The following is a 24,998-nucleotide window of genomic DNA, read 5'->3' as shown; positions in this document are numbered from 1 at the left end:
CCCAAATGTTACTTAGCGCCTAATGACTACATGTATATAAAAAATTACCTACTGAATCTCCTTATATATGTATATATATTTAGAACTATGGTTCTTAATATTTAAACTACTATTTAATTGTAATTATACTATACTACTTATAAACTGTAATGGGACAAAACCGCATACTAATAATACGTCAAAATCGGCCTTCTACAAAAATCCTTTAATCTGATACAAATGTGGACCAACAAGCACGTTAATACTAGTAAAATATTTTTTAAATCCAAATTTTAGAAGCTTTATTGGGATAAAAAAAATTTATATGTATACCGTGTGCAAGCCAGTGAATTATCTGTTCTTGTAGATATTATTTTGAGTTAATTTACTAGAACTGATACAAAAATATCACAAACACTTTGTGAAGTTGGGAACTTTTCCCATTTTAACTCTAAAAACAGCCAATAGACGCAGATAGCTCAGTTTTAAATGTCAGTTTCACTACGACTCTAGAATAGTAATGAAATTACAAACGGTTAGAACAAGGAGGGAAACTTATCCTATTTATATAGTTTACGTAACTTAATTAAACGCTTATTAAATCGTTTCTTTCATTAAAATAATAGTTCCTTATATAATTACAATTCCTAATGGCATCGCGCATGTCTCGTATGTACGTAAATTATATATATTTTATACACAGTTTGTGTGACAAAGGAAAATGTTAAAGGAGGCAGGACACACAATTATCCATATGATTTCGCGTAAGTCAATAGCATGGTATGCAGCAGTTAAAACCAATTTTTAATAATGAAACTATTAATAAATGGTCATCAATAAAGTTACCAAAAAAGATTGAAAGTTTCCTTTATTAAATGTTATTAAGGTGCCATATATAATGTTTTAAATATTAAAAATAGTTTAAACATCCATTCATTTAGAATACGAGTCTGCGTGACTCCCACGAACAACCGATCAACTCTCCCAACGATTATTAACATTCCCGTAAACTGGGATATAAATAACTCTTCGCTTCTTCATTTCGATAACATTTCAGTTTTTGTCGATTTTAAAAAGATCGTAACTATTTTCATTTAAAAACATAAAAACAAACAATGTAATCAGAAACTTATACGTAGTAAAGTAGACAAAAAAAAAAAATTTTCGTTTAAAAAATTAATTATTATTATTATTAATAATTAACGTAAATAACTAATAATTGCATTTTATTGTTTTAAAATCGAAGCGTGATTCACATTCACACGCGAACTCGTCAGTCAAATTATCATAAATCGATTTGAAATTAAGTTCATTGTCAAAATAGCAATGACCTCAACAATCTGTGCCGTATTTTGGCGGTGATTTGCTTTATTATTAGACATTTTAGCCGAGTTCATGAGTTAAGTAGCTCTTTTAGCAGTAATTTTTGTTTTATGTTATTTGTACATAAACTAGACATTATCCGCATGAATGCTATTTGCAAATCTCGATTCGCCTTCTGATTAATTAACTATTTCTATAGTATAAAGTTACTTAACCCTATTACAAAAAACAATGTTATACAACTATGGGTATGATCACTGTTGCATGGAAGCTTTCTGCATGAAAACATTTGTCTTATTAGAATAAATGGGCCACCACTTTCCATAGAGTAATGTAATGTAATTAGGTCATTGGGTACGGCGTACGTTACGTAACTCGAAATGACTTATTCAATAACATATTTACTGTACCATAAATGATGAGCAGAAATATATCACTTAATTTCCATTAAACAATCTAAACAATCAACTTTGACATAAACTTGAATAATTCACTGTCAACTATAACAGATGTATCAGAAAATATAAGATAAAAGACATGTCTCCCTAATCCTATCACATTTATGTACTTATCACTAATAAATTACAAATCTATTATAGGGAAAAACTATACTTAGATCTATTGCAAAACAGTTGTAAACAAACACAGCATTAAGACAACAACCAGTGTCAAAAGACAAACAATAGCTAGAAGCTTCAACAACAAAGTTTCCTCAATCATTGCTTGTATTATTTAGTATGAAAATACACCTTCATTATTCCAATTCAAGAATTTTTAAAGGTAGGAATAAATTGAATATTATAAAACTCTTAAATATTAAAAGTCTAGAGGTGAGATGTGAGCCTAAGCTCTATAGAGTTACATTACATACAATATATTTATTAAAATCTGTGAATAATGCTTAATGAAAGTAAATATTATTAATTTACATTAGTGAAAACATTATCAGTTGAGGAGAGTGTATGCTTAAATCATTATACTTTACTGATGATGGGTAATCACACATAGCAACAGTAAATTAAACCCCTAAACAATATATCAATTCAAGGATATAGAAGAAATAATTATTTCATTAGGGAAATTCCTAGTTATAAATAACTTTTGACTAGCCATATTTGCAATATTTTGGCGTGACTATCTCACACCGCGAGTTTAAATGACATACAGACATAGTGATTCTAAATTGGTCAATGAATTTTTATTTCTACACCTTTAGATCTACATCACACTTATAATTAATAAATATTTTCTATATAAAACACTATGAAACTTCAAGGAAAAACAGACTACATAGCCTTATGTAACTGTATTTGCTCAATATTCATCAATTAGGAAACACTACAGTTATGTACCAACATGAATAATTACTACATTATATACTAAGAATTCTTTTAATTCTATTATACTTCAATGTTCTCTGAAATTAAAATATTTAGATTTGTTCAAATATTAAGAGCAGTGCTAATTACAATCTTATTAAATTCATAAAAATATGAAGTAATTGCCTTGACAATAACATTATACTTATATGTTACATTCTTCTGAATTGATCTTCTCTTAACTTATATTAATAGGACCACTTTATTGTGAGAGTATTTAAAATAAATAAAGCATTGCAGTCATAAATTAAAGAAACCTATTTATTGAAATTAAAAAATACCAAACATAATGCAATCATAGTTAGTTGCACAAAGTGAATGGAATACTTTTATGGCTATTTTATATATATATATACTTTTTATAATACTTTTATGTATGAATACTTTTTAATACAAAATTGATTGAAAAGTTTAGTATGTATAGTATGTTTATCAATTATTTAGACACACTATGTTATTTGTAATATTTTAAATATACTTATAATATCTTTGTAAAGCATAATGTGTGTGGGCAAAAAAATTATTAAACAGTTAAATCTTAATTATATTAGAAAAATTGCAGTGGTACTTAGTTCCACTTGCAATTCTCATAAGTAGGTGATGATGATTTATTTAATATTTCAGCTGTATGCTACAGTGAACACTTTCTACTCTATGATATTTGACACATTTAATTTACAATGTCTAGCTCTACTCAGATGTATAAATATAAATGTTGATAAATATTTTGTTGAATTTTTTTTAATTTAAAAAATTTATTAAAAAAATTATACTGTACCATTAACACAAATAAGTAGGTCTTACTGTACTGTGTTGTTTTCATTAAGTAACAATCTACTCTATTATACTAGACAATGGCATAACCATTTAAGCAATGATTGAGGAATCCTCATATGTCACATTTACACTCAATTATTCAATTAATATGACGTTTGATCGATTTGTATTGCATGTTTCGGTAAGATGCAACGACGTGCAAGTCATATTCATCAAATAACATCATCCTGAGACTTACCTTGAAAATAGGACGAGGGTGCCTGGGCTGCGAGGGGGCTGCAGCCGTGGTAGTAGCTGGAGCTGGAGAAGACGTCACATGGTCTGCCGGTAACGACTCGGGAACAGTTTGCAACGTCGGCCGCATAGTTGTCGACATTTTCTCAGGATAACTTTACACCACGCTATGCAAAATTCACTGCTTGCATCCTCTGCGGCCGCACTGAGCTCTATCAACTGGCCTAAGCCCGAGGTCTTAGCACTTTACAAAATATATGACACAACTACGCCCATCTAACCGCATTTTAAGCTATAAAATACATAATGATCTTACACATGACCGACAGGACACAACGGGAATACCTACTTCACTTTCACGTAATAAGCTAACGTAGGTCGAGATTGAAAACGGAAATAGACACGCAAAAAACTATTAGAAAGCTTTCAGTACCTTCTGCTGTCACATAAACACTAGCAAATAAATCGGCGTTTTGGGCATTTAACACCTACAAAAATCGATTAATATAAAGCGAACAACCTAAACTATTATGACTAAATTGACTATGAGTATAATGTTCTTTAATTTAATTACTAATTATTTAAAGATATTATATTTAACGCGACGAAAATCCGCTTATTATTCTTTTAGAGTCACTCTCAAGATGGCGGATTTTACTTACTCGTAAATGAGCACAAGGCTGACACGAAAACATCAACCGGCTCTCTATCAATCCCTTTTTTTGATGCAGAATAAAAAGAGACAGCTATAGGTGATTAACTTCGATTCCTAATTCCTATTTGTCGTGGTTGTCGCTCTTTACTGATACGTCAGAAACATAAGAGTTACCATTAGTAAAAATAATTATTAGCCTAATTTGGGCATGCGCAGGATGTATATAAATTAAAATACGATATATATATTTTACACCAAAAGAATGAAAATTAAAGAATTAGTTTTATTAGATAGTTTAATTTGTTTTACTAAAATTTATTCCTTAATTTCCGTTCCGCGTATTAGTCATAATTTACTAGCAAAATAAATATAGTGGAAATGATTTATTGAATAAATCTTGGTTTATTTAGTAAATAATAAGATAAAATTTCATTTTTAAAATATTATAATATTGGTTACTTCTTTTTTTGGCACCACAGGGTAGTGATATAAATACAGAGCATAGAGACTGCCTTTAATATGGCAATAATAGACAGCGCCATTTTATTAAAAATGGTTGGCTTGTTGTTGGCGACTGTTGGGTGATTGTTTAGAATGTTTTGCAAAAGATGTTTATTTCTTTACTAGTCGTTGCAGTGACTAGTCGTGTAAATTCAGTGCTTGTTCTATGTGTTAATTAATTGGTAAGTACTGATTGGCATGTGCCGCCTTTACTATAGCGGTTAGTGTAACGTAATAACATTGTTAAATGCAACGTGAGCCTCCTTTTCTTAAAACCAAGTCATGTTATTTTCAAGAAGTAGGTTATTTTAGTAGTTATCTATTTTTGGTTGTTTGGATATATTGCATCAAAATTCTAGTTTGAAAAGTGTATAATTATCTTTTATACGATGACCTTAAAAAGAACAATAAAGGTCTTGAAGAATAACGATTCTGTTTCCGTGATTTTCGAGGTTTTTCGTATGTACGTTGATTACAGCTTTTGTTCACCTTCGTAAGTGTAAGTGTTAAGTGAAAATACAATTACTTTGCACCACAAATACATAGGTGAATGAACTTATAATTTACCTACAAAATATACCACTCTTGCATTATACCAACCTTAGTAATACAAACATGTTAATATATTGTTTAATGTAATATGAGTCTTAAATAATTTCAATTGCTTTGTAAATCAAAGTCAATGAAAGCTTTAGGAATGAATGCTATATGCATATACTTTTTACAAGTAAAAAGTCTTTATTTATCTAAAAATGCCTTAAGTTGTTTCCACAAGTACACCAAATGTAAATCTTCATGTAACTTTAGGGAGATATAGCTAAGAATAGTTTTTAAGATGTTATAACTATTTCCCCTCTACAACTTTCTTTGTGTCACCCTAAAACTAAAATTATCCTTTGTAGGGTGACTATTATGTATGAGATATACTTTAAAACCATAACATACTCTAAATCTTTCATTCTTTTATAAAAATAAAATAATTAAGTTATATTCTTTGGCTATTTGTTTCTTGTTCTTGTAATTTATGAGTTTGGCTAAAATCTAAAAAACAATGTTAAAATTATACAGTTACAAGTCTTTGGAGTCTTGTTGGTAGAGTTCAATTTCATTTTAACATACCATATAATGAGCTACTTAATAATATTTATATCTATAACAGGGACATAAGTAGTTATAAAATCTTAAAATTGTTATTTGGGTATACCTGGTCTTTACAAATAAAGTAATATTATGAAATAATGAAGTTCTAATGAATTTCAACCAATTAATTAATTACATTCTAATTACTCTTAAATAAATATTTTTTTTTGTAAATGTATAATCGGCATATTTAATTAGTACATCATACAATATCTATCATAATATACTGTAATTTCATTTAATATATGTAGAATTTCTTGCATAGTTTGTTTTTATAATTTTACAGACATATGCTTACAGCTAAAAGACAGCTTGCTATCCCATCCTAGTTAAGGAATAGTCATATGAAGTTAGTCAAGATGTGGCCAGCTTCACAGTATTCACACACTAACAACCAAAACCAAAATACCTCAAAAGGAAATGAACATCAGAACCAACAGAACTTGAAAACTTTGGGAATGACCTCTGCTATTTCTATGGCAGGTATGTATTATTTTTTTCTTTGCTTTGAATCCCTAAAATTTAATTGAAATCAAGTCAAAAATTAAGAATCACTTTCTGAAAATAAATATAATTATCAGTGCTGTCTAGTTTAAAACCAGAAAATACATGGTTTAATACAAACTATTTTTGATAAGTCATATTTATAAAAAAATATTTTTGATAGGTATAACTTTAATCCATTCCTAGCAAACAAACACAGTGTTTTTTTATTTAGTTTAGATCAGAATAATTACTAATAAATAAAGAAGAAAATCTTTAAAAACATCTTAATAAGCATTGCCAAAAGTAATTAGTAATAAATTCACTTTATTATATTTTATTATCACTTTATAGATAATAATCATTAGCTAATTATCATTGTTTCTAATGACAGCTTTGTTGTAAACTGAATAGTATTTAATTTAAAAAAAATTGAAATGAATACTATATGCTATACGTTAGCAAATGCAACCTGTGTGACCAGAGTAGTAATAGTAATATTATACATAATCCAAATTTCAGGTCCAAAGCAGATTGACATTGATAAAACTACTGAACTTAAGAATTCTTTGACACCGTATGGAGTATTTGAGTCTGAGGGTGAGATGCATCATCGTATGGAGGTGTTGGGAGCATTGCATAGACTGGTGCGCCAATGGATTAGGGATGAGTCATTGAGGAAGAATATGCCGCCAAGCGTGGCAGATACTGTTGGAGGGAATATTTATACATTTGGGTCTTATAGGCTAGGGGTAAGTTTGTTACCTATTAACTTATCAACTCACATTATATTTCAGTTCGGTTTCTCTATTAAAAACACATCTACAGGTATTCAATTATATGGAAATACCTACTTGTAAAAAGTATGTTTAGTAATACAGTCAAAACCGTTTATAACGACATCGTTTACAACGACCTATCGGTTATTACAACCAGATTGTATGGTCCCGTCCGAATCCCTAGTAAACTATTCAGTAAACAAACCGCTTATAACAACATCGGATACAGCGACATATCGCTTACAACGACGAAATTTTATGGATATTCATCGGCTATAACGACCAACCACTTCTTGTCTCAGCAAAACAAAACAATACAAACGATTTTAAATCTTATTTAGAATTTAGAGGCATTGAATGAATATTTAGGCATATTATTACCTACGCACTTTCTCCCAACGAACAGTTTCAGCCAACAACGATTTCGGAGGCTCTTAACGCTGTAACAATTTTGCAAAAATTTGTTGCCTTTAACGAACAGTTTGATACTGGTGATACTCATAACTTGAGGAGTATGAAACGTAAAATGCAAAAAATATTTGAGACTGGGCTAAAAAAAAACAGACCAAAATGACTGATTACTTTTGTACCTAATTATTTCGTAATAAATATTTTTGTTTCTTTTTCGACTCGTTTACATATTATAATATTAACATACCATATTATAACCATACCTACCTATTCTAGATAGATAACTATGATAATATAACTTGTATGTATATATATATATGTACAATACATATGAACTATACTTGTGTATATATAATATATGACATTGCGTATAACGACTATCGGATATAACGTCGGCAACTATACGGTCCCTTCAATGTCGTTATAACCGGTTTTGACTGTAATTAGTATTAAACTTTATTTTTTATTATTTTGGTTTTAATATTTGAACAAATATTTCTAGGTACATCACAGAGGTGCAGATATAGATGCACTATGTGTTGCTCCAAGGCATATTGATAGATCTGATTACTTCCAGTCTTTCTATGATCTTCTGAAACAACAGCCACAGGTATTTATCATATGTTTTGATTGCTTTTAAAAAACTTAAATTTCACCGTAATGTAGAGAAAAATTGAAATTCAAAATCAATTTCCATTACTTGGTAATTATTTCTTGTCTTTTAATCCCACCAAAGAAATATGGAATAATTACATTTCAGCGTTATAATAGTTTTTCTTTGTTTATTAATAGTAGATAAAGTACATAATTCACTGGCTCCAGTACACATTGACCAAAAACCCTTCTTACCATATGATTTACAAAATTGTGTTTTCAGGTGAAAGATTTGCGCGCAGTAGAAGATGCATTTGTGCCTGTTATTAAGATGAACTTTGATGGAATTGAGATTGATTTGCTCTTTGCACGACTTGCTTTAAAGGAAATACCTGGTATGTCATACATTTCTGTAGCATTTCTATAGCATTCATGTTATAAAGATAAAGTTCAGCATAGTTTCTGGGTTTAAAAACAATTTAATTTATATTAAAGTTTGAGCCATAACACAGAAGTAGTTATATTATAAAACTGTATTTATTAAGAAAGGTTATGATTGCACTGAGGGAACAGTATATAATATATTTCTCTTCTGTGTATCACACCTTACATTCTAAAAAGTGATTTATTTTAAATCTTCTATTAAATGTATTGTTTTGATACTTCTAATAACGATAGGGCTGCCGTCTTCTGTCCTTTGTATAAATTCAATTTCGGTTTCTATAAAATCGATTGGAAATTACAGAGTATGTTGATCATCAACATAATAAAAAAGTAGCCTTAATACAAGTTTATGCCCAGGCTTATTTAATTATTTTCTTCCAGATTCGTTCGACCTACGAGATGACATTCTACTGAAGAATCTGGATCAAAAATGCGTGAGGTCACTAAACGGTTGCCGGGTAACAGATGAAATATTGCGTCTAGTGCCTAATATAAACAATTTTCGGTTGACATTAAGGGCTATCAAGCTATGGGCTAAACGTAAGTAATAATGTATAATTTTAGATATAAATTAACACCTTTATATGATGTAAATATGTGTAAATTTGGTCCGTGAATATCACATATATATGTTTACCGACATCCTTATTGTTAATCATTTTATGTGTCAAAAGCAAAAACTTTTATACTTATGTATTAATTTTTAAGGTTTTTAATTAAATTTTTTGACCATAGTATTTGTACCATAGTAGTTGTAAAACAAATGGCAATTAAAAAGAGTGGCAGAGAGTTTATTGCCAGTTCTTCTCTTCCGTTCTACGCCCTTGATTTGAGAACTGGCACTAAATGTAAAGTAAAAAGCATTTCATATACATTACTTTTTTTTAACGATCATAAGTATACAATGTGTTACCTATATGATTAAATGATTTTTGAATTTTTACCAAATAAAAAAAACACACATTATATGTAGTTAATTTTTTCTTATTTATTAATTACTTTCCAGGTCACGGTATCTACTCAAACACATTGGGTTATCTCGGTGGTGTGTCTTGGGCTATGTTAGTTGCCCGAACATGCCAACTCTATCCAAATGCATTACCGGCCACATTGGTTCACAAATTCTTTCTTGTATTCAGCCAATGGAAATGGCCACAACCGGTTCTTCTAAAGCAACCCGATTCAGTCAACCTTGGATTTCCTGTATGGGACCCACGGGTATGGTTTTTAATGAGTACTAATATTATTTGAAATGAATAGTGTATATATAAAAAAATTTAGTCTGTGATGTTTAAGATTTTTCCAAGAAAATTAAATGCATTTTTTATCATATCAATAGACCAATCTATTATCTTTAATTATTTTTTTATTCAGGTCAATATGTCTGACCGTTTCCATCTGATGCCGATCATCACACCGGCCTACCCGCAGCAAAACTCAACCTTCAATGTATCAGCTTCCACCAGAACTGTGATCATGGAAGAATTTAGACTCGGTAAGACTTTATAAAACCTAGAATTATGTAATTGGCTTTTAAGTGTTTTCTCGTGACTTGCTTTGGGGGTAACATACAGAAACAGAAATTAACAATTTAAATTCCTCTTCATCAATTCTCTTCAAAATCTATTAATAATATTATTTAATTTTAAATAAATATTTCAGGTTTAGCAATAACAGACGAAATAATGTTGGGAAAATGTGGGTGGGAGAAGTTATTTGAAGCACCAAACTTTTTCTTAAGATACAAGCACTTCATCGTGTTGCTAGCGTCCTCTGTCAATGGAGATGATCAGCTGCAATGGTGTGGCCTCATTGAGAGCAAGATCAGACATCTTATAAGTAAGTTCTTTACATGATACTTATATATATATATAACGTATATAAAAACAAATATAGCAACATAATCTAAAACTAAATTGGTATAATTGCACCATTTTAACTGTCTCTTTTCATCACAGTGTAAACTTAATTTGACAAAAAGATACAAAGTTTAAATTTTAAATGAAAAGTTTAGTTTTGAATAATTGACAAGTGTTCTTTACTCCATACTCTTTAAAGTCATGTTTAATCTCAATATATTATTTTTCATTATGTTACATCAATTTATCCAAACATCTTTTTGCATTACAGCAACACTAGAAAGGAATCAACACATAACAATAGCGCACGTGAACCCTGAGTGTTATAACTCCGTGCCATTGAACACCAATAATGGACAACCCCTAGCCTTACCACCGGGTGAGATAAATACTTCTAATATTTAATAGTTCACTCAATTAATACCTGTTTATTTCTAAAGTAAAGGACTTCTGCGGATTTATCTGGTAAACAATTTGTAGCTTTATTATTAACTATAATCTTTTTTAAATGTTAACGTTAAAAAAAAGATTGTATTTAACTTTAAATGCTTATATGTAATTGTTAAATGTTATTGAATTTTTAGGTACTCCAGTGCCCTCAAACGTGGATGTGGAAGTCAAAAAGAATGAAAATGTAAGTATTACAATTTTATTAGTAAATTAAATTGTATTAATAAAAAAAAAGGGTGCGTGTACTTATATACGCGCGTAAGAAGTTATACTTCTTTGGCATTATTAAAAATAGTTTTTGATTGCATGCAAATAATTAATTACAATTAAATAATCAAAGACTGGAAAAGTCAATAAAGGTCAGTTTACATTTGAAAAATTAAATAAATAAATATTTATTTTTATTCTCTTACATTATGTGTAACATAAATTCTATTATTATTCGAATGTTGTTTTTAAATTATGTCCAATGCCGTAGCATCTTCCGTGGGCAACTTCATTCTGTTAATATTGTGTCACGGCGCGCGCGCATCGTAAAATTTCACTCATCAATTTTTCATATCGCGCTTAAAGAAGTATAACTTCAAAAATATTTTGCATTTTGTAATAACAAAATGGACATTCTATATTTGATTTCTTTATTAAAAACATCTATCTTCTTATCTTTATACAGATATTCAATAGAGTAATATAATTGGATATATATATATACTTTACAAGTTTTTATATATATTATATAGTTTATAAAACATACTGTAGCTAAGTCTTTTTTTTTTCAGGGAGAAGTGATGCCCAACTTATGTTCAATGTGGTTCATTGGCTTAGTTTTTGACAAGACAAATGTGAATGTTGACTTGACGCATGATATTTTGTCATTCACAAAAGTTGTGCACTATCAAGCCGAAACCACCAATATGCTAAGAGAAGGAATGACCATAGAGGTTAGTATATTTCCATATTTTTTTTTAACATCACAAATTGTTCAAAAGACAAAAAAAAAATGGTCACTTTTGTGACCATAATATTGAACCCAATCTAGGATTATAAAGGCTTGTTACTATTATTGATTTATAAAATAAAATAATTAGACTCAGGTGAATGTACATACTAGAGATAAAATTTAAGTATCTAAGGAAATCAGTTGTATATTCTACTGTAAATGAAAATTTCAAGCTTGAATTGTAGCAATGTGATATTAATATACATTATTTGCAGGCAAGACACGTGAGACGCAAACAATTGCACCAATATCTATCTGCGTCGCTGATAAAGCGAGAAAGAACGACTTCAGGCGCTAAGCGTAAGCAGGACAGCAATGCCCAACCGGCACCACTTAAGAAATCGAAACGACTATCTGAGAGTAGTGTAAGTACATTTATTATACTTCTTACGGGCCCAGTGTCGTGTTCCACTGGTAGAGTAGTCCTTCTTTGAATAATATTGATAAAGAAATGTTACTATAGTTCAAAAGTAGAAACTCTTAATGTTGAGGAATTGTTCCTGAAAGATGTGGCTTGCAATATTTTTAATGGGATTGTTGCAGCTTAGGTTATTTTAGCAATATTAAGTTATTTATGGAATACTAGCTGACCGGGCAAACGTCGTTTTGCCATGTATATCATTTATAATAAAAAAATAGGGGTTGATCGTAGAGGGGTGAAAGTTAGGGGTTGTATGTATTTTTTAATGCTGTATCATAAAAAAATATCTAAAAATAAAAAAAATATTTAGGGGTGGACTACCCTTAACATTTCGGGGGATGAAAAATAGATGCTGTCCGATTCTCAGACATACCTAATATGCACACAAAATTTCGTGAGAATCGGTCGAGCCGTTTCGGAGGAGTTTATCCACGAACACCGCGACACGAGAATTTTATATTGTATTAGATTAACTACTAAAAAAATTATCAGAAAATAAATTTTTGCTATAAAACACTGAAAAACAAAAATGAATGTGTTCATAAAACATTTCAGACGGACGAAGTCAGCATATTGTCATACAACGAAGACTCAAACTCATCAAACGTGTATGAGGTAAACATTCAGAATGGAAATGCCTCAAATCACTCCCAAGAAGACAGAAAACCTGCAGAAAAGCCTCTCAGTCCTCCGGAGCACCCTTCCACGTCAAACACGATTGCTTGTACGTAGCAGTATGAAGAGTGGCGGAAACGGTTCATATATGGACCCAACGCCAAAAACCGTATAAAGCGGATCTAAGTGACACTTGGTGACACTTAGTGACGTGTAGTGACAGTGATAAAACACTATAAATGAAATCTCATTTAGTGTAAAAGTGAAGTGACACTTGTGCAATTATAAACTTATTTGGTAAGTGTAGACTTTGGGATGTGTATTTATTTTTTACATTGCATTTTAGGTAGAATGAGAAAATTTTAGAAATGAGTTTTTGTGGGAGTATGGGATGGAGTGGTTTAAATCAAGTTTTTTTTTTTATTGTTTTTTAAAACACCTTTCTCGATACCTGAATAATGTCAAGAAATTACTTTTTTAAGAATATAATTAAGTACCTTGGCACCATTAATTTATCCCAACAATTATCAAATCCAACATCTTTTCCACTAACACCATACATACTCACGCAGAACTAAAATTAAAAAAAAAAACAATGGTGGGTGAAATCTTTGTGGGTATTTGCATTTCAGATGAAGCCGACATGACAGGACATCCACCACGTAAGTTACGTAGATATAACTCTTGCTATTAATATTATGGGGTTAATGTTAATTTATTATTGAAACATTTCTATAATGTTTTGTAATTTGAGAATTTGAGAAAATTTGAAAAAAATCACTTAAAAGATTTTAACTCTAATATAATTCGTTAAACTAGGACTAAACTTTTCTTACTTCTTTTATTTCTCTTCTGTATCTTGCAACATATGAATGTATGTTAATTAAAAAACTAGCTATGCTAGTTGCTAGTATATATTATAATTCAATCTTAAATTAACAATAGTCCCATCCTTTGAACAAGATGGTTTGTCTTAAATTCTTATATTGTCATAATTGGACAAATCATGGGGCGTTTGACTATTTTTATAGTTTATTGGACACATTTTGTCTAAGAGATTTTCAATAGTTCAAATTTAAACGCCAATTAGTACAAAAGTATAGAATTGTTAATTTTTCAGTATTAAACTAGGTACTACTTGAATAATTTTTTTGTCATCTACCATGCTCAAATGTAATGCATAGATTATTTGCATAAAGATAGAACTCTCTAACTTTCCTTGATGTAAGCTACTTAACTGAAATAAATACTCACTAATCTATCTTTAGTCAAACAACAAGGAATGTGTAAAAATCTCTGTTGTTTATGTGCATATGGCATAAAAGTTTTAGTAATACTTGGCCAATACTAGTATTCTTCTCAAATAGTTAATGGATTTAATAAGGAAAAATTAACGATTTTCTGTTCAAGTTATTGATATTATATAATTGTCTGCCTATATTTCACTGATTCACTTGTAAATAGTCATCATTCACCCTACTTTATTCTACTAATAATAATAATAATGTATTTGCAATATTTTCAATCTATACGGATTATTTATATAGACAAGTTGCTAAACATTGGTAAATATCTTGCAGCTATGTCCTTGAATTAAGAAATCCAGAAAGGGCCGTAGATCAATTTGAGACCAATTATTACTGCTATAAATTTTTGTACCTATAATCCAAGTACTAAAGCAAACAAAATAGGTAAAACAAACCCATCAAATTGTAAACCATCTTATTTGAGTTTTTAGAAGTTGGGTTACAGTTCAGGTTCAGGTCAGTTTTTGTAAAGCTAGTCTCTTACGTTGATGTTACATCATAGATGATACATACTTAAAATTTTATGTCAACAAAGTTTTCGATAGTTAAAATAAAAACAAATCAATTTAACAATAAAAAAATGGATATCAATTCACAAGTATGAAATTTAAATAGTAATTATATTACTGATTAATAATCATTAAGGAGCCTAATTATAATTTGTTCTGTATTAAATACCCAGCAACATTTTATTTAAATAGTACACAAAAATGTGTGCTGATGGCAGAAGTATTAGAAGAATTAGCAATTGTAGCAACAGTAATTGAATGTAGCAAACATGCACTAAAAATCTAATTTTTAGGGCTACCATTTAAAAATACAATGACTGGACATTATAAGCTAAATGAGTTAAAATTAGTTTGAAATATTGCAAATATATAAAGCTTATGTAATGTGTAATTTAACGTGTAATTATCCTGTTTAGACAATACGTCAAATTATTGTGTTTTCTTTTACTGCAAATATTAGTAATTATATATGTATTGTATCTCTCTTTTTCGTACAGTTTTATTAAGTGCAAAGCGTGATCGCGTTTTTAAACTGCATATTTAAGAAAATTCATTATCTAAACAGGTAAAATATTAAAACATTACATTTGCAACTTTATTAAAAAGAATGATTCCATTTAGAATTTAAGACTAGATATTATAAGGACTTATTGTAATTTGTATATATGATAGCCAATTCGTTATAAAATAATGATAAAAAATATATATATGAAAAAATTAAAAAAAATAATAAATGTATATACAAAAGGCAACTGTTGTTTTTTTTACCATTCCCTCAAAAATCCAAAGTTAGTTATAAAAATTTATTTTCATATTCACATAAATTGACAAATACAATGAAAAATTATTGCTATAGTTCTGTTGAATTCAACCAGTTGGGGTGATGCTGATGTCACTGAAAAATAAAGAAATTCCTCATTTTATTTAAGATAAAGAAAATATGTCTGTATCATACACTCGGCGTCAAAAAAATCGCACCTTTCCTAAAATTCGTGTCAAGCGATTATAACTCCGAAGATCCTTCCTGTACCCTATCATTATTAGTATCATTTGAAAGCTAATGAAATCCCTTATTTGAAAACGGTAGGAAATTGGCCACCACCCCAGTAAAAAAAGGAAATTCTGGGAAAATGTGAAACAATGTGTATTCTGATCAAAATTACAAATAAAAGGAACAATACAAAAATTAAAAATAAACAATGACAATCCTTAAAAATTTGTCTTAAAACCAAGTGTTGCCTCCTCTAGCCCTCTGACCAGCTTCCAAGCGGTCAGTGTCATGGACCTGATGAGCGTCACGACGTGTTCCTGGGGAATGTTGTCCCACTCCTCGATGACGGCATCTCGAAGCTCATCGAGAGTGGCAGGAGCTGGATCACGGGCCCAAACTCGCCGTTGCAGCTCGTCCCAGAGGTGCCCGATAGGATTGAGGTCGGGGCTTCTTGCTGGCCAGTCCATAACCTTGATGCCAACTCGACGTAGGTAGTACTTGACAATCAAGGCTGTGTGGCACCGGGCGTAGTCGTGCATGAACTCGAAGTTGGCGCCGACAAAACCTGCACATGGAACCACATGCTCCTCCAAAACCTTGGTGGTATACCGGTGGGTAGTCAGAGACCCCTGGCCGCGACCATATCCAGCTCTGGAGACGCACACGAGGTCTGTCTTGCCGTCGATAGAAATGCCACCCTAGAACATGCAGGATCCTCCTCCATACCCGACGGTTTCCACGGTGCAGGCTAGTGTGAAACGCTCCCCTGGTCGCCAGTAGACTCTCTTATGCATGTTGTTGGTGTACAGGCACAGGTCGGGTTTCGTCGGAGAGCAGAACATTCCTCCACTGGTCGAATGTCCACGGCACGTGCGTTTCGTAAAATCGATTCCTTTTCGTCCGGTGGATGGCAGTCAATTGGGGGCCTGAAGCAGCTCTCCGGGGCAGCAAATTCTTCTCTCACAGCCTTCTTCTGATAGTGGAGACACTGTCAGCTGTAATTCGAGTAGCTCAAAGCCGCTGCTGCAGCTCCACAGCGTTGGAGAAGCGGTTCCGCAAAGACGTCGACACAATGGAGCGATCACCTCTGACGGTAGTGCAGCGACGTCTCCCGGATCCATGTCTCCTGATGTAGCCTCCAGTCTCTTGGAACCGTTGGTATACCCGTTGCATTCGAAATCGGCTGATTTTCAGTTGCCGAGCAACTTCAACCTGCCGTAGTCCGATTTGCAGTAGCGCCACCACTTGAGCTGCTGCTTTGCCATGGTATCCATTTTCACTGGGTTTTTTCTAGTCGAAGCTCTTCAGGTGTGACCTCTGTGACGTCTGGATAGCGAATAACCCATAATTTACTTTTACCCCTTCGTTTTAAACGCGTCCAAGGTGGTACAATTAGTGAGCCTCAAAACGCGTACGTCGCCACTTTTTAATCAAAGTGCTGGCGATTTGTGGTTTTTGATTTTCCGTAAATAAATGATAATTTTTTTGAAAGCTTATTAATTGAGCTTTTAAATGATAGGGTACAGGAAGGATCTTAGAAGTTATATTCGCTTATCACGAATTTTAAGAAAGGTGCGATTTTTTTGACGCCGAGTGTATTATATCGTGTCTTCATTCATTATTGTGATTTATCTTAGGGAGCGTTCTAGTATTACTTAACGAATTTTGGGGGTACTTTTGTAAAACAATACAATGCGGGGCGGGGATTACGCGGTATTGTTAATATTAGTCCCTTAGTGAAACATAAAATTTGTATTAAATAGGATTAAATAATGCAATCTTTTTATGGAATAGTGGGGTAAACAAGCCTATGGAAAGCCCAAAAAGGGCCGTGATCGCAGCCCATGGACCCTTATTTTTAGTGGGTGCGTTGCCGGCTAGGTGTATACTAGTAATAATATACATTCAAGAGGAACACCAATATGTGTGAGTTGTGACACACATGACATATATTGTCAGTGACACACATGTCTATGAAAAAACTGTACAACATGCTGAAATCAAGTTTTTATTTAGGTGTGGTATAATTCTTAATTGTTTTAAAATTAAATATAATCATAATGAGTATTTTTATCTGGCTACATGTTTTATATTAACTCTTGTGAAGAGTATCTACTTACTAAATGATTGATATTTTTTCCTGCTTCTAAATTAAAGACTTTATCTTGTATGGCGATGCTTAACTCTTGAATTGGGACAGTTTTTGTTTTCCAGTACACATTTTGATATTTTGGAGGGCGTTGGCAGCGTTTATTCGATTTCAGATGTACCTAAAATAAATTATAATCAAATAATTGAAATATAAGTAGTATTAATACATTAAAAAAAAGTGTATTATTAAAATATATGCACCTTCTTAATATGAGTATTGACCATAGACCTCAAATGAAAGAGGGCAGGACACAGTGGACAGCGTCGCGTAGGCGCCGTGTGCGCACATAACGCATGCTGGTTGCGACGATTTACTGTTACAAAGTTCCTTCCACACACCTTTGAATAAAGTATTACATCAAATTTGATAACCTCTTTGGTTTTTTTTAAAATAAGTCAGTTAATTTAAATAATAAAATTTTAAATTTCACTATTGTATAACACAATAAGAGAATATCAGATACATGTAAAGATTAAGAGGAGTCTATGTAACTCAATTAAATACTCTTGGTTTGGAACAACTTAAGCATAAAGGATACATACTTCACACACATAGGGTCTCTCATTAGTATGCAATCGTTCATGGAACATCAATGTACGTTCATGTTTAAATGACTTCCCACATTGACAGCATGTGAATGAGCTCCGTTTGCCATGTTTTCTTACATCTATTGCTTTATCCGTTGAGTTTCTGAAAAAATTGTTGCTTCTATTTGGTAATTCAAAGTTTAGAGTCTTAATTATTTCATAGACCTAAAAACTTAATTCAATTCGAAATGAAATGGTTGTGAATTTAATAAAAAACTTTCATAATAACTTACTTGTTCATATAAAATTCATGTTTTCTTATATGAGCTTCAAATGATACCTCTCCCTTATACATCTTGCCACAATAGTAACAAGTATAATTTTTCACATGTGTTGTTAAATTATGTTCCTCCAAAGTGTTGTCACTTTCAAAAATAAGTCCGCAAATTTCACAAATATGACCTTGATCTGTTTTTATAAGTTTTTTTATGTTATCATGCCATTTTAAATGGTTAATTACACCATTTCGACCTCTAAATGTCATACTGCATATGTCACAAATGTATAAATTTGTGTGCGTTAGTATGTGAAATTTGTAGTCTCTTTCATCTTCTATGCATGCATTACAAACCTAGAAAAAAATTATTAGATTATTTAAGCAAATACAACACAGTTAAATTAAGCATGTCTGACATCAATTTATGACATTATTTCAAAAATGTTTAGGGTGTTGGTGTTATAGTGAGATAGCAAGCTATAAATACTTAATTAGGCAACAAACACAGATGCAATAAACACCAGAAAAATCGAATCTTGAATAGTAGATTATAAACTTATCTAAACAAAGATAATACAATAAGAATTTACCTTACAAATATGAATATCTGTTCCATGTTCCATTCTCATATGTTCTTTAAGTTTTCCAAGCATTCTATACTTTGCTGGACACTGCATACATTGTTCAGATATCATGGGCTTTCTTTTCCACGATCTTCGTCGCTTTAGTTGGACCACACTCTTTACAGCTCCAGCTTTTGACTTTTCTGACTTACATAATAGTCTTCCATTTATTTTCAAAATGCTTTTTATATTGTCTTGTATGTTTTGTTTTGTTTCAGGATCCAAACATTTATTAGCATTAAGTATATTTGGTAATACAACAATGGTTGGTTCACTCGTTAACTCAGACTTATTACTTGAAACTTGAGATGTTAATTCTGTTACATAAAAATCCCATATTTTTCTACTATCACTAACCAGAGTATAGAATTTATATGTAGCAGTTGCTAGTTTCAAACATTTTAAGCAAACTCTGTCATTGCTTGTAAGGTGGAGCTGAAAACAGAATTTATTATTTTACAATAGTTGAAAGCAGCAAAATATTAGTCAAAATTTTCATTTAATACAATTTTCTTTCTAGAAACAAACCTTAGTATTACATATATTTTTCAACAATTGTCCAACAGAAAACTCTTCATCTTCATTGCAAATAGTTGTGAAAACATTCTCAGAAATTGACCCTTCTACTGACTCAAAACAAACTATACAAAATTGCTCACTAGGTGAACCATTTATTAGAGTTTTGATGATATCCTTCACTTCTACTCTTTGTGTCATTTTCCCTGAAATATTGTAAGGTAATAAAACTTTTCATCATTTTGTTCATTATAGTAATACAACAATAACAAAGAACAGCTGTACAAAATATATAAATGATAGGATGCGTTCTTACTTTTAAATTTCAATTCCCCTTTCGATACAAAAAGTTAGGAATATAGAAAATGAAATTGATATATGGAGTGTACGCATCCTTTACTGACAACTGACCACAGATGAATTCCGATAAACATTAGTATTTTCTAGTCGTCAGAAGACTCTGAAATCGGTAACTATTACTTAATTTTACCTTTACTCAAAACTTTATGTCAATTGTCAAAAGTAATTATGTATCTTTTCGTCATAAAATGTACTCAATTATTTCAGATGTGTGATGTCTAAATAATTCTTATTTGAATCGTACTAAGCCTTTGTCTTATTAATTAAATTTCCTACTAGTTTTCATACTGGATTTATATGTCTTGACTTTCCAATTATGAAAGATAAATACTCCAGTCGGCATAGTGTTATTTCGTATTTAATTTTGTCGCACTGTGTAATTTATTAAAGCGAGCTAGGCTCCAAACAGTGCATATTTCTAAGTGCTTAATTTTATTTACAGTGATAAGCAAGGTAATGCTTGCAGTCTAATACGTATCGAGTTAGTAGTAGTAGTAGTTTGGGTTTTACCTTTTTTTCTATTTAATCAATCCTTGACCATAATTTTAAATTATATGCGATTGGAACTTGCTTATAGTACTAAATAGAATCTATTGCTTTTTTAAATAATCGAGCGTTTGTTAGTAAAATTAAATTTTGTGATTTTCCAGATATGTCTGATTCAAGAGAAGATGATTTTGCTGAAGACCTTCAACCAAATATTGAAATGGAAATCAAAAAAGAAATTAATATTCAGATAAAGCTGGAAGAAGATGTCGATGAAGCAAATGATAATCCATTTCAAAATATACAAGTTGAGGTTAAAGAAGAAATGCCTAGTGAACAAGACTTACATAAAAGTAATAAAGATTTAGAAATAGAGGGTCAGGAAAGAGATGTTGAAGTTAAGGAAGAATCAGAAGATATTGTTTCATATGATTTTCCAAATTTTGATGATAGTATGGACAGTGAAGAAGCAACAGCTCTGGGTAATGTAGAAACATGCCTGCAAGAAGACATGAAGGAGGAATGTTATCATCAATTTGAGGTAGTTATTATTTTATTAAAAATTACTTACATAAAACATGAGCCTGAAATGCCTGGTGATAGTATGTGATGATCATATAACAGCTTTTTCATTTGTAAATTACAAATCAATTTTGTTTAATATTGGCAGTAACAAACCACATGTGGTTTTATTGTAATGTGATCAGACCGGAAAATTGAGTATATTGCACTTAAAGGTCTTGCTTAAAAATATTGGGTTTTATCAGTGATCATATTGTGTATTGTTATCGAAAAATGGAGATACATTAAATATAAGAATGTAAATGATACAGAAAATGGAGATATATTCTTTAACTCTTGCAGACGGTTAGATGGATGATCAATCTACCTTTAAACAGCAAAATAACAAATTTCAACCTTTTCAACATTCAACTGATTGACAATAACTTGATCCATTGCATCTAACAGCTTATTGTTGTCTGCACTTCACAGTTGAAAAGTTGCCCAGCTAACAATCTTTTCTTATGGTTTATCAACTATATCTATACTGGACCCAAGCTAACATAATCTAGTTAAATGTAAATGCACAATAAATTAAGACATTGTAATTTTTTCAGAACCCTGACAATTACAGTGATAGCATCAAAGAAGAACCTGATGTACCAGTTACAGAGACACATCTTATATCAAACAAACTCATCAGCACAACTTCAACTATAACAAACCCGCATGTAGGCATTATACAGGCAGAAACTACAAAAACTCTTGTAATGGAAATTCATCCAGTCATGCCAGAAGATTCCTACAATAAATTGGGTAATCCTGAAGAAATTTTACCAACATCATATGAAAATGATGACATCGATTATTCAGAGCCTTTTCAATTAAATTCCATTACTGGAAACATCCTCTCCTTAGAGCAAGAAGCATATGGACTTCTTAAGGCAAAAAAACAAAAAGTGAATTCAGAAAAAATTTATACATGTGAAAAATGTGATAAAGCATATGATCGGCCATATGCTCTAAAAAAGCATTTACAAGTTCACCAAACAATTGAAAATTACGAACGCGGCAAGAAAATGCGAATAATAACAAGAATTAAAAACTCAGAAGGCCATGGAAAGAAAAAGAAATCTTTGAAAAAAGTCATAAATTTAAAAAACATTAATAAAATGAAAGCGCGTCAGGAAAGAGTAGACAAACGGAGAATGAATCTAACAACATTAGAAGAACAGAAGACTCTTCAAGCGGACGATACTGACACCAAAATAGTTGACATCAATATAGAATCAAAGAAAGAAGGATATGAATGTACTTGCGGACAAGTATTTCAACGCCGAAGTAGAATGGAAACGTGTTTTCGATCTCATGATATAGACGATGAAGCGCGATCATTCTATTCTTGTATATCGTGTTCCAAGCAGTTCCATGATAAAGAAGAACTGGCTTCGCACAGAAGGAGACTACATCGTAAACGGTTTCCATGTAAATTCTGCCCAACAGACTATCACACGCGAAAGGACCTGTTCAAACATTTACGGATACATCAAAAAGTTCAACTCATGGAATATAAAGTTATATCAGAAGTGATGAATGGTAACCAAAAGTTAAGATGTTTTATGTGTGAACAAAGTTACTCGGAGCTGACAGGATTGAAAAGCCACGTAATGGAAGACCATAAAGAACCTTACATTTGCCCTAAATGCAATGAAACATTCCCGAAAATAATCGATTTCGCGCAACATACGAAAACCGATCATCCAGAGGTTGAAGGACAATCGGTGTTAGATGTTTTGGAAGCATTTTCGAAGTTGGTCATGGCGTGGAAGTGTGAGGAATGTGAAGTTCAGTTTCACGAGGCCGATAAGTTGGCGAAGCATCAAGTAGAAATGCATAGTCCCGATTTAAATGCGGAAATTAGATTCCAATGTGACGATTGCCGCCGTGTTTTTGTTAGCCAAAAAGGTCTGACTTCTCACAGACGAATACACCATAATACGGGCAGTACCGAAGAGCCAGAGACTATAGATGGAGTCATTTGTGTTGAATGCAGGAAGATTTGCAGAGACGAAGCCGCTTTGGCTTCACATATGCGATTACACTCGCCGGATAGAAAGTATCCCTGCAAATTCTGCGATTTTCGCTTCGCCACACCGGAAAAACGAAAGATTCATGCCGAATTACATACCGGTGATATGAAATATGTCTGTTTTATTTGCGAGTACCAGTGCACTTCAGAGAATAGGTTGCGGTTGCATAAAATGTCCGAAAAGCACGGAAACATGAAAGAATATCTCCTGTCGGGGCGGGCGATGGCCGAGAGCAAGAAGAACGACGATGAATCTGATTCGTCAAACGACGACGGCATCGTTTGTGATATTTGCGGTGAAAAATTTACAAATACAAAGGTAATGTTGAAACATAAAGAAACGCATCCGTTCATTGAGTTCCCTAACGATGATACGCCTACTAGAATATTTTTTAAGTAGCACGAAATGAAGAGTCCACGGAACACTCTGAATAATTTTGTGCCTTGATTGTGCAGCTACAATACAAAATATAGAAAATGATATGAAAATTAATCAAATTACCTCATTGGTATCACATCCTTACTAGATAGATAAGTTTAGAACTTTGTCCTAAAGCCACTGCCTTTAATTTGATTTCACACATCCTCACATCACACATCATGTATAATTGTTTAATGGTGTGCACTATTAGGGCTGATTTTACTGCACAGACAGCAGCACACAGTGAAGAAGTCAGTCCTGTAGGAATTCAGTAGTGAGAAAGGACTTGATATTACAATTAAAATGAAATCCTGGCTCAGCAATGGGCCTCTTGATCCTCAAGGTGATACCAAAATCAGCCTTATTCTTGTTGCACGCTGGCAGTGTCTACATAACCCATAATTTATCTATTATACATATATATAAATCATCAAACTATTTACTTAAAATGTGACGGTTCTAGACAAATTATTTTGTAGGTAACAAACACTAAGTTTATACCTACTTATTCATAAAAAAAATCTATTTGCACTTTTCACTTAAGTACTATTTCGTTTCATTCTGACACATTGTATTTGTAGATGAATTGATTGACAGACGAGTACTTTTGATAATTAATTTATGAATAAGGAGGTTTATATGTATGTTGTTAATATGTTTTGTTTTATTTTTAATATTTATAGTTATTAAGAAAAGAGAAGCTAGTCTTAATGAATGAGTTGCCTTTTATGTAGCAATATGAAATTGGCTTATACATTGTTTGTATGTGTACAAAATATAAAATTATTCACAATTGATGTAGCCTTTATTTTAATCTAACCTTAAGTTTCAATTGGCCATAGAGCTACTAAAAATAATCATTTGAGAAATTATTTTTTTCTTTTGGGAGCGTTGAAGTATTACGTCACGCAATTTTTGGAGCCGCGCGTTTTTCTATACCCAGGTATGGTAAACGTTTCGTAACCACCTAGTGACTTTTTATACCTAAAACTTACCTTAGTAACTTAAGTACTGGAAAGTCGAAAATAATATTAACAATAACGAGCAATTCAATCCACGCCACGCATCGTAACGTTTTACAAATGGACACCCCCCTCCAAAATTCGTTACGTAATTAACTTGAACGCTACCTTTCCCAAATATTTCACATTTAGTCCTCGTGAATTCGATTTTTTTTTGTTTATAACTCCATAAA

At 31.7% G+C, this 24,998-nt stretch overlaps 4 protein-coding genes across 9 annotated transcripts in view; 2 read left to right on the top strand and 2 right to left on the bottom strand.

Moving 5' to 3' along the window:
• Positions 1–4,366, bottom strand: part of LOC125052417 (MAP/microtubule affinity-regulating kinase 3-like) — a 150,515-nt gene extending 146,149 nt beyond the window's left edge. The window contains exons 1-2 of one of the 2 annotated variants that reach the window (XM_047653257.1): positions 4,126–4,366; positions 3,697–3,984 (exon numbers count right to left, since the gene is read on the bottom strand). In XM_047653257.1, the coding sequence (XP_047509213.1) occupies positions 3,697–3,834 (138 nt within the window). In that variant the 5' untranslated portion in view covers positions 3,835–3,984; positions 4,126–4,366. Of the gene's footprint in view, positions 1–3,696 lie in introns of both variants that reach the window. The other variant, XM_047653256.1, reaches the window with a different exon arrangement.
• Positions 4,367–4,875: 509 nt separating this feature from the next.
• LOC125052415 (poly(A) polymerase type 3) lies at positions 4,876–14,867 on the top strand. 4 transcript variants are annotated; one of them, XR_007117445.1, is made up of 15 exons: positions 4,877–5,030; positions 6,275–6,471; positions 6,994–7,223; positions 8,164–8,271; positions 8,539–8,650; positions 9,081–9,239; positions 9,706–9,917; positions 10,074–10,194; positions 10,362–10,538; positions 10,830–10,937; positions 11,143–11,192; positions 11,788–11,949; positions 12,224–12,373; positions 12,985–13,341; positions 13,677–14,867. XR_007117445.1 is itself a non-coding variant. In XM_047653240.1 (14 exons), the coding sequence occupies exons 2-14, from the start codon at positions 6,333–6,335 to the stop codon at positions 13,159–13,161; spliced, it is 1,896 nt and encodes a 631-aa protein (XP_047509196.1). In that variant the 5' UTR covers positions 4,876–5,030; positions 6,275–6,332; the 3' UTR covers positions 13,162–14,867. The 4 variants fall into 4 exon arrangements, 3 of the variants coding, with proteins under 3 accessions (XP_047509196.1, XP_047509194.1, XP_047509195.1); XM_047653240.1 differs by having other exon boundaries at positions 4,876–5,030; positions 11,152–11,192; positions 12,985–14,867; XM_047653238.1 differs by having other exon boundaries at positions 12,985–14,867.
• A 782-nt stretch (positions 14,868–15,649) lies between these two features.
• Positions 15,650–20,393, bottom strand: LOC125052352 (zinc finger protein 728-like). Of its 2 annotated transcripts, XM_047653141.1 has the most exons (8): positions 20,263–20,393; positions 19,959–20,152; positions 19,398–19,865; positions 18,824–19,161; positions 18,546–18,693; positions 18,204–18,341; positions 17,972–18,121; positions 15,650–15,755 (listed from the first exon to the last, which is right to left on the bottom strand). In XM_047653141.1, exons 2-8 carry the CDS (start codon positions 20,145–20,147, stop codon positions 15,753–15,755), a joined length of 1,434 nt encoding a protein of 477 aa, XP_047509097.1. In that variant the 5' UTR covers positions 20,148–20,152; positions 20,263–20,393; the 3' UTR covers positions 15,650–15,752. The 2 variants fall into 2 exon arrangements, with proteins under 2 accessions (XP_047509097.1, XP_047509098.1); XM_047653142.1 differs by lacking the exon at positions 20,263–20,393 and having other exon boundaries at positions 19,959–20,231.
• An 86-nt stretch (positions 20,394–20,479) lies between these two features.
• LOC125052350 (zinc finger protein 665-like) lies at positions 20,480–24,600 on the top strand. Its single transcript, XM_047653140.1, has 3 exons — positions 20,480–20,759; positions 20,957–21,333; positions 21,911–24,600. Exons 2-3 carry the CDS (start codon positions 20,959–20,961, stop codon positions 23,780–23,782), a joined length of 2,247 nt encoding a protein of 748 aa, XP_047509096.1. The 5' UTR covers positions 20,480–20,759; positions 20,957–20,958; the 3' UTR covers positions 23,783–24,600.
• Positions 24,601–24,998: the final 398 nt, after the last annotated feature.

This window comes from Pieris napi, chromosome 9, assembly GCF_905475465.1.
Source record: "Pieris napi chromosome 9, ilPieNapi1.2, whole genome shotgun sequence".
Taxonomy (NCBI): domain Eukaryota; kingdom Metazoa; phylum Arthropoda; class Insecta; order Lepidoptera; family Pieridae; genus Pieris; species Pieris napi.
The sequence above is the reverse complement of the archived record's forward strand: the minus strand, read 5'-3'. Positions and strand labels throughout refer to the sequence as shown.

Coding starts and splice junctions, on each gene's coding strand:
- LOC125052415 (XM_047653238.1), top strand. CDS start 6,333: ATGAAGTTAGTCAAGATGTGGCCAGCTTCACAGTATTCACACACTAAC. Junction 10,539..10,829: donor CAAGATCAGACATCTTATAA/GTAAGTTCTTTA, acceptor TTTGCATTACAG/CAACACTAGAAAGGAATCAA. Junction 11,193..11,787: donor AAGTCAAAAAGAATGAAAAT/GTAAGTATTACA, acceptor TTTTTTTTTCAG/GGAGAAGTGATGCCCAACTT.
- LOC125052350 (XM_047653140.1), top strand. CDS start 20,959: ATGTCTGATTCAAGAGAAGATGATTTTGCTGAAGACCTTCAACCAAAT. Junction 21,334..21,910: donor AATGTTATCATCAATTTGAG/GTAGTTATTATT, acceptor TAATTTTTTCAG/AACCCTGACAATTACAGTGA.
- LOC125052352 (XM_047653141.1), bottom strand. CDS start 20,147: ATGACACAAAGAGTAGAAGTGAAGGATATCATCAAAACTCTAATAAAT. Junction 19,866..19,958: donor AAAATATATGTAATACTAAG/GTTTGTTTCTAG, acceptor TTCTGTTTTCAG/CTCCACCTTACAAGCAATGA. Junction 18,694..18,823: donor CATGAATTTTATATGAACAA/GTAAGTTATTAT, acceptor CAATTTTTTCAG/AAACTCAACGGATAAAGCAA.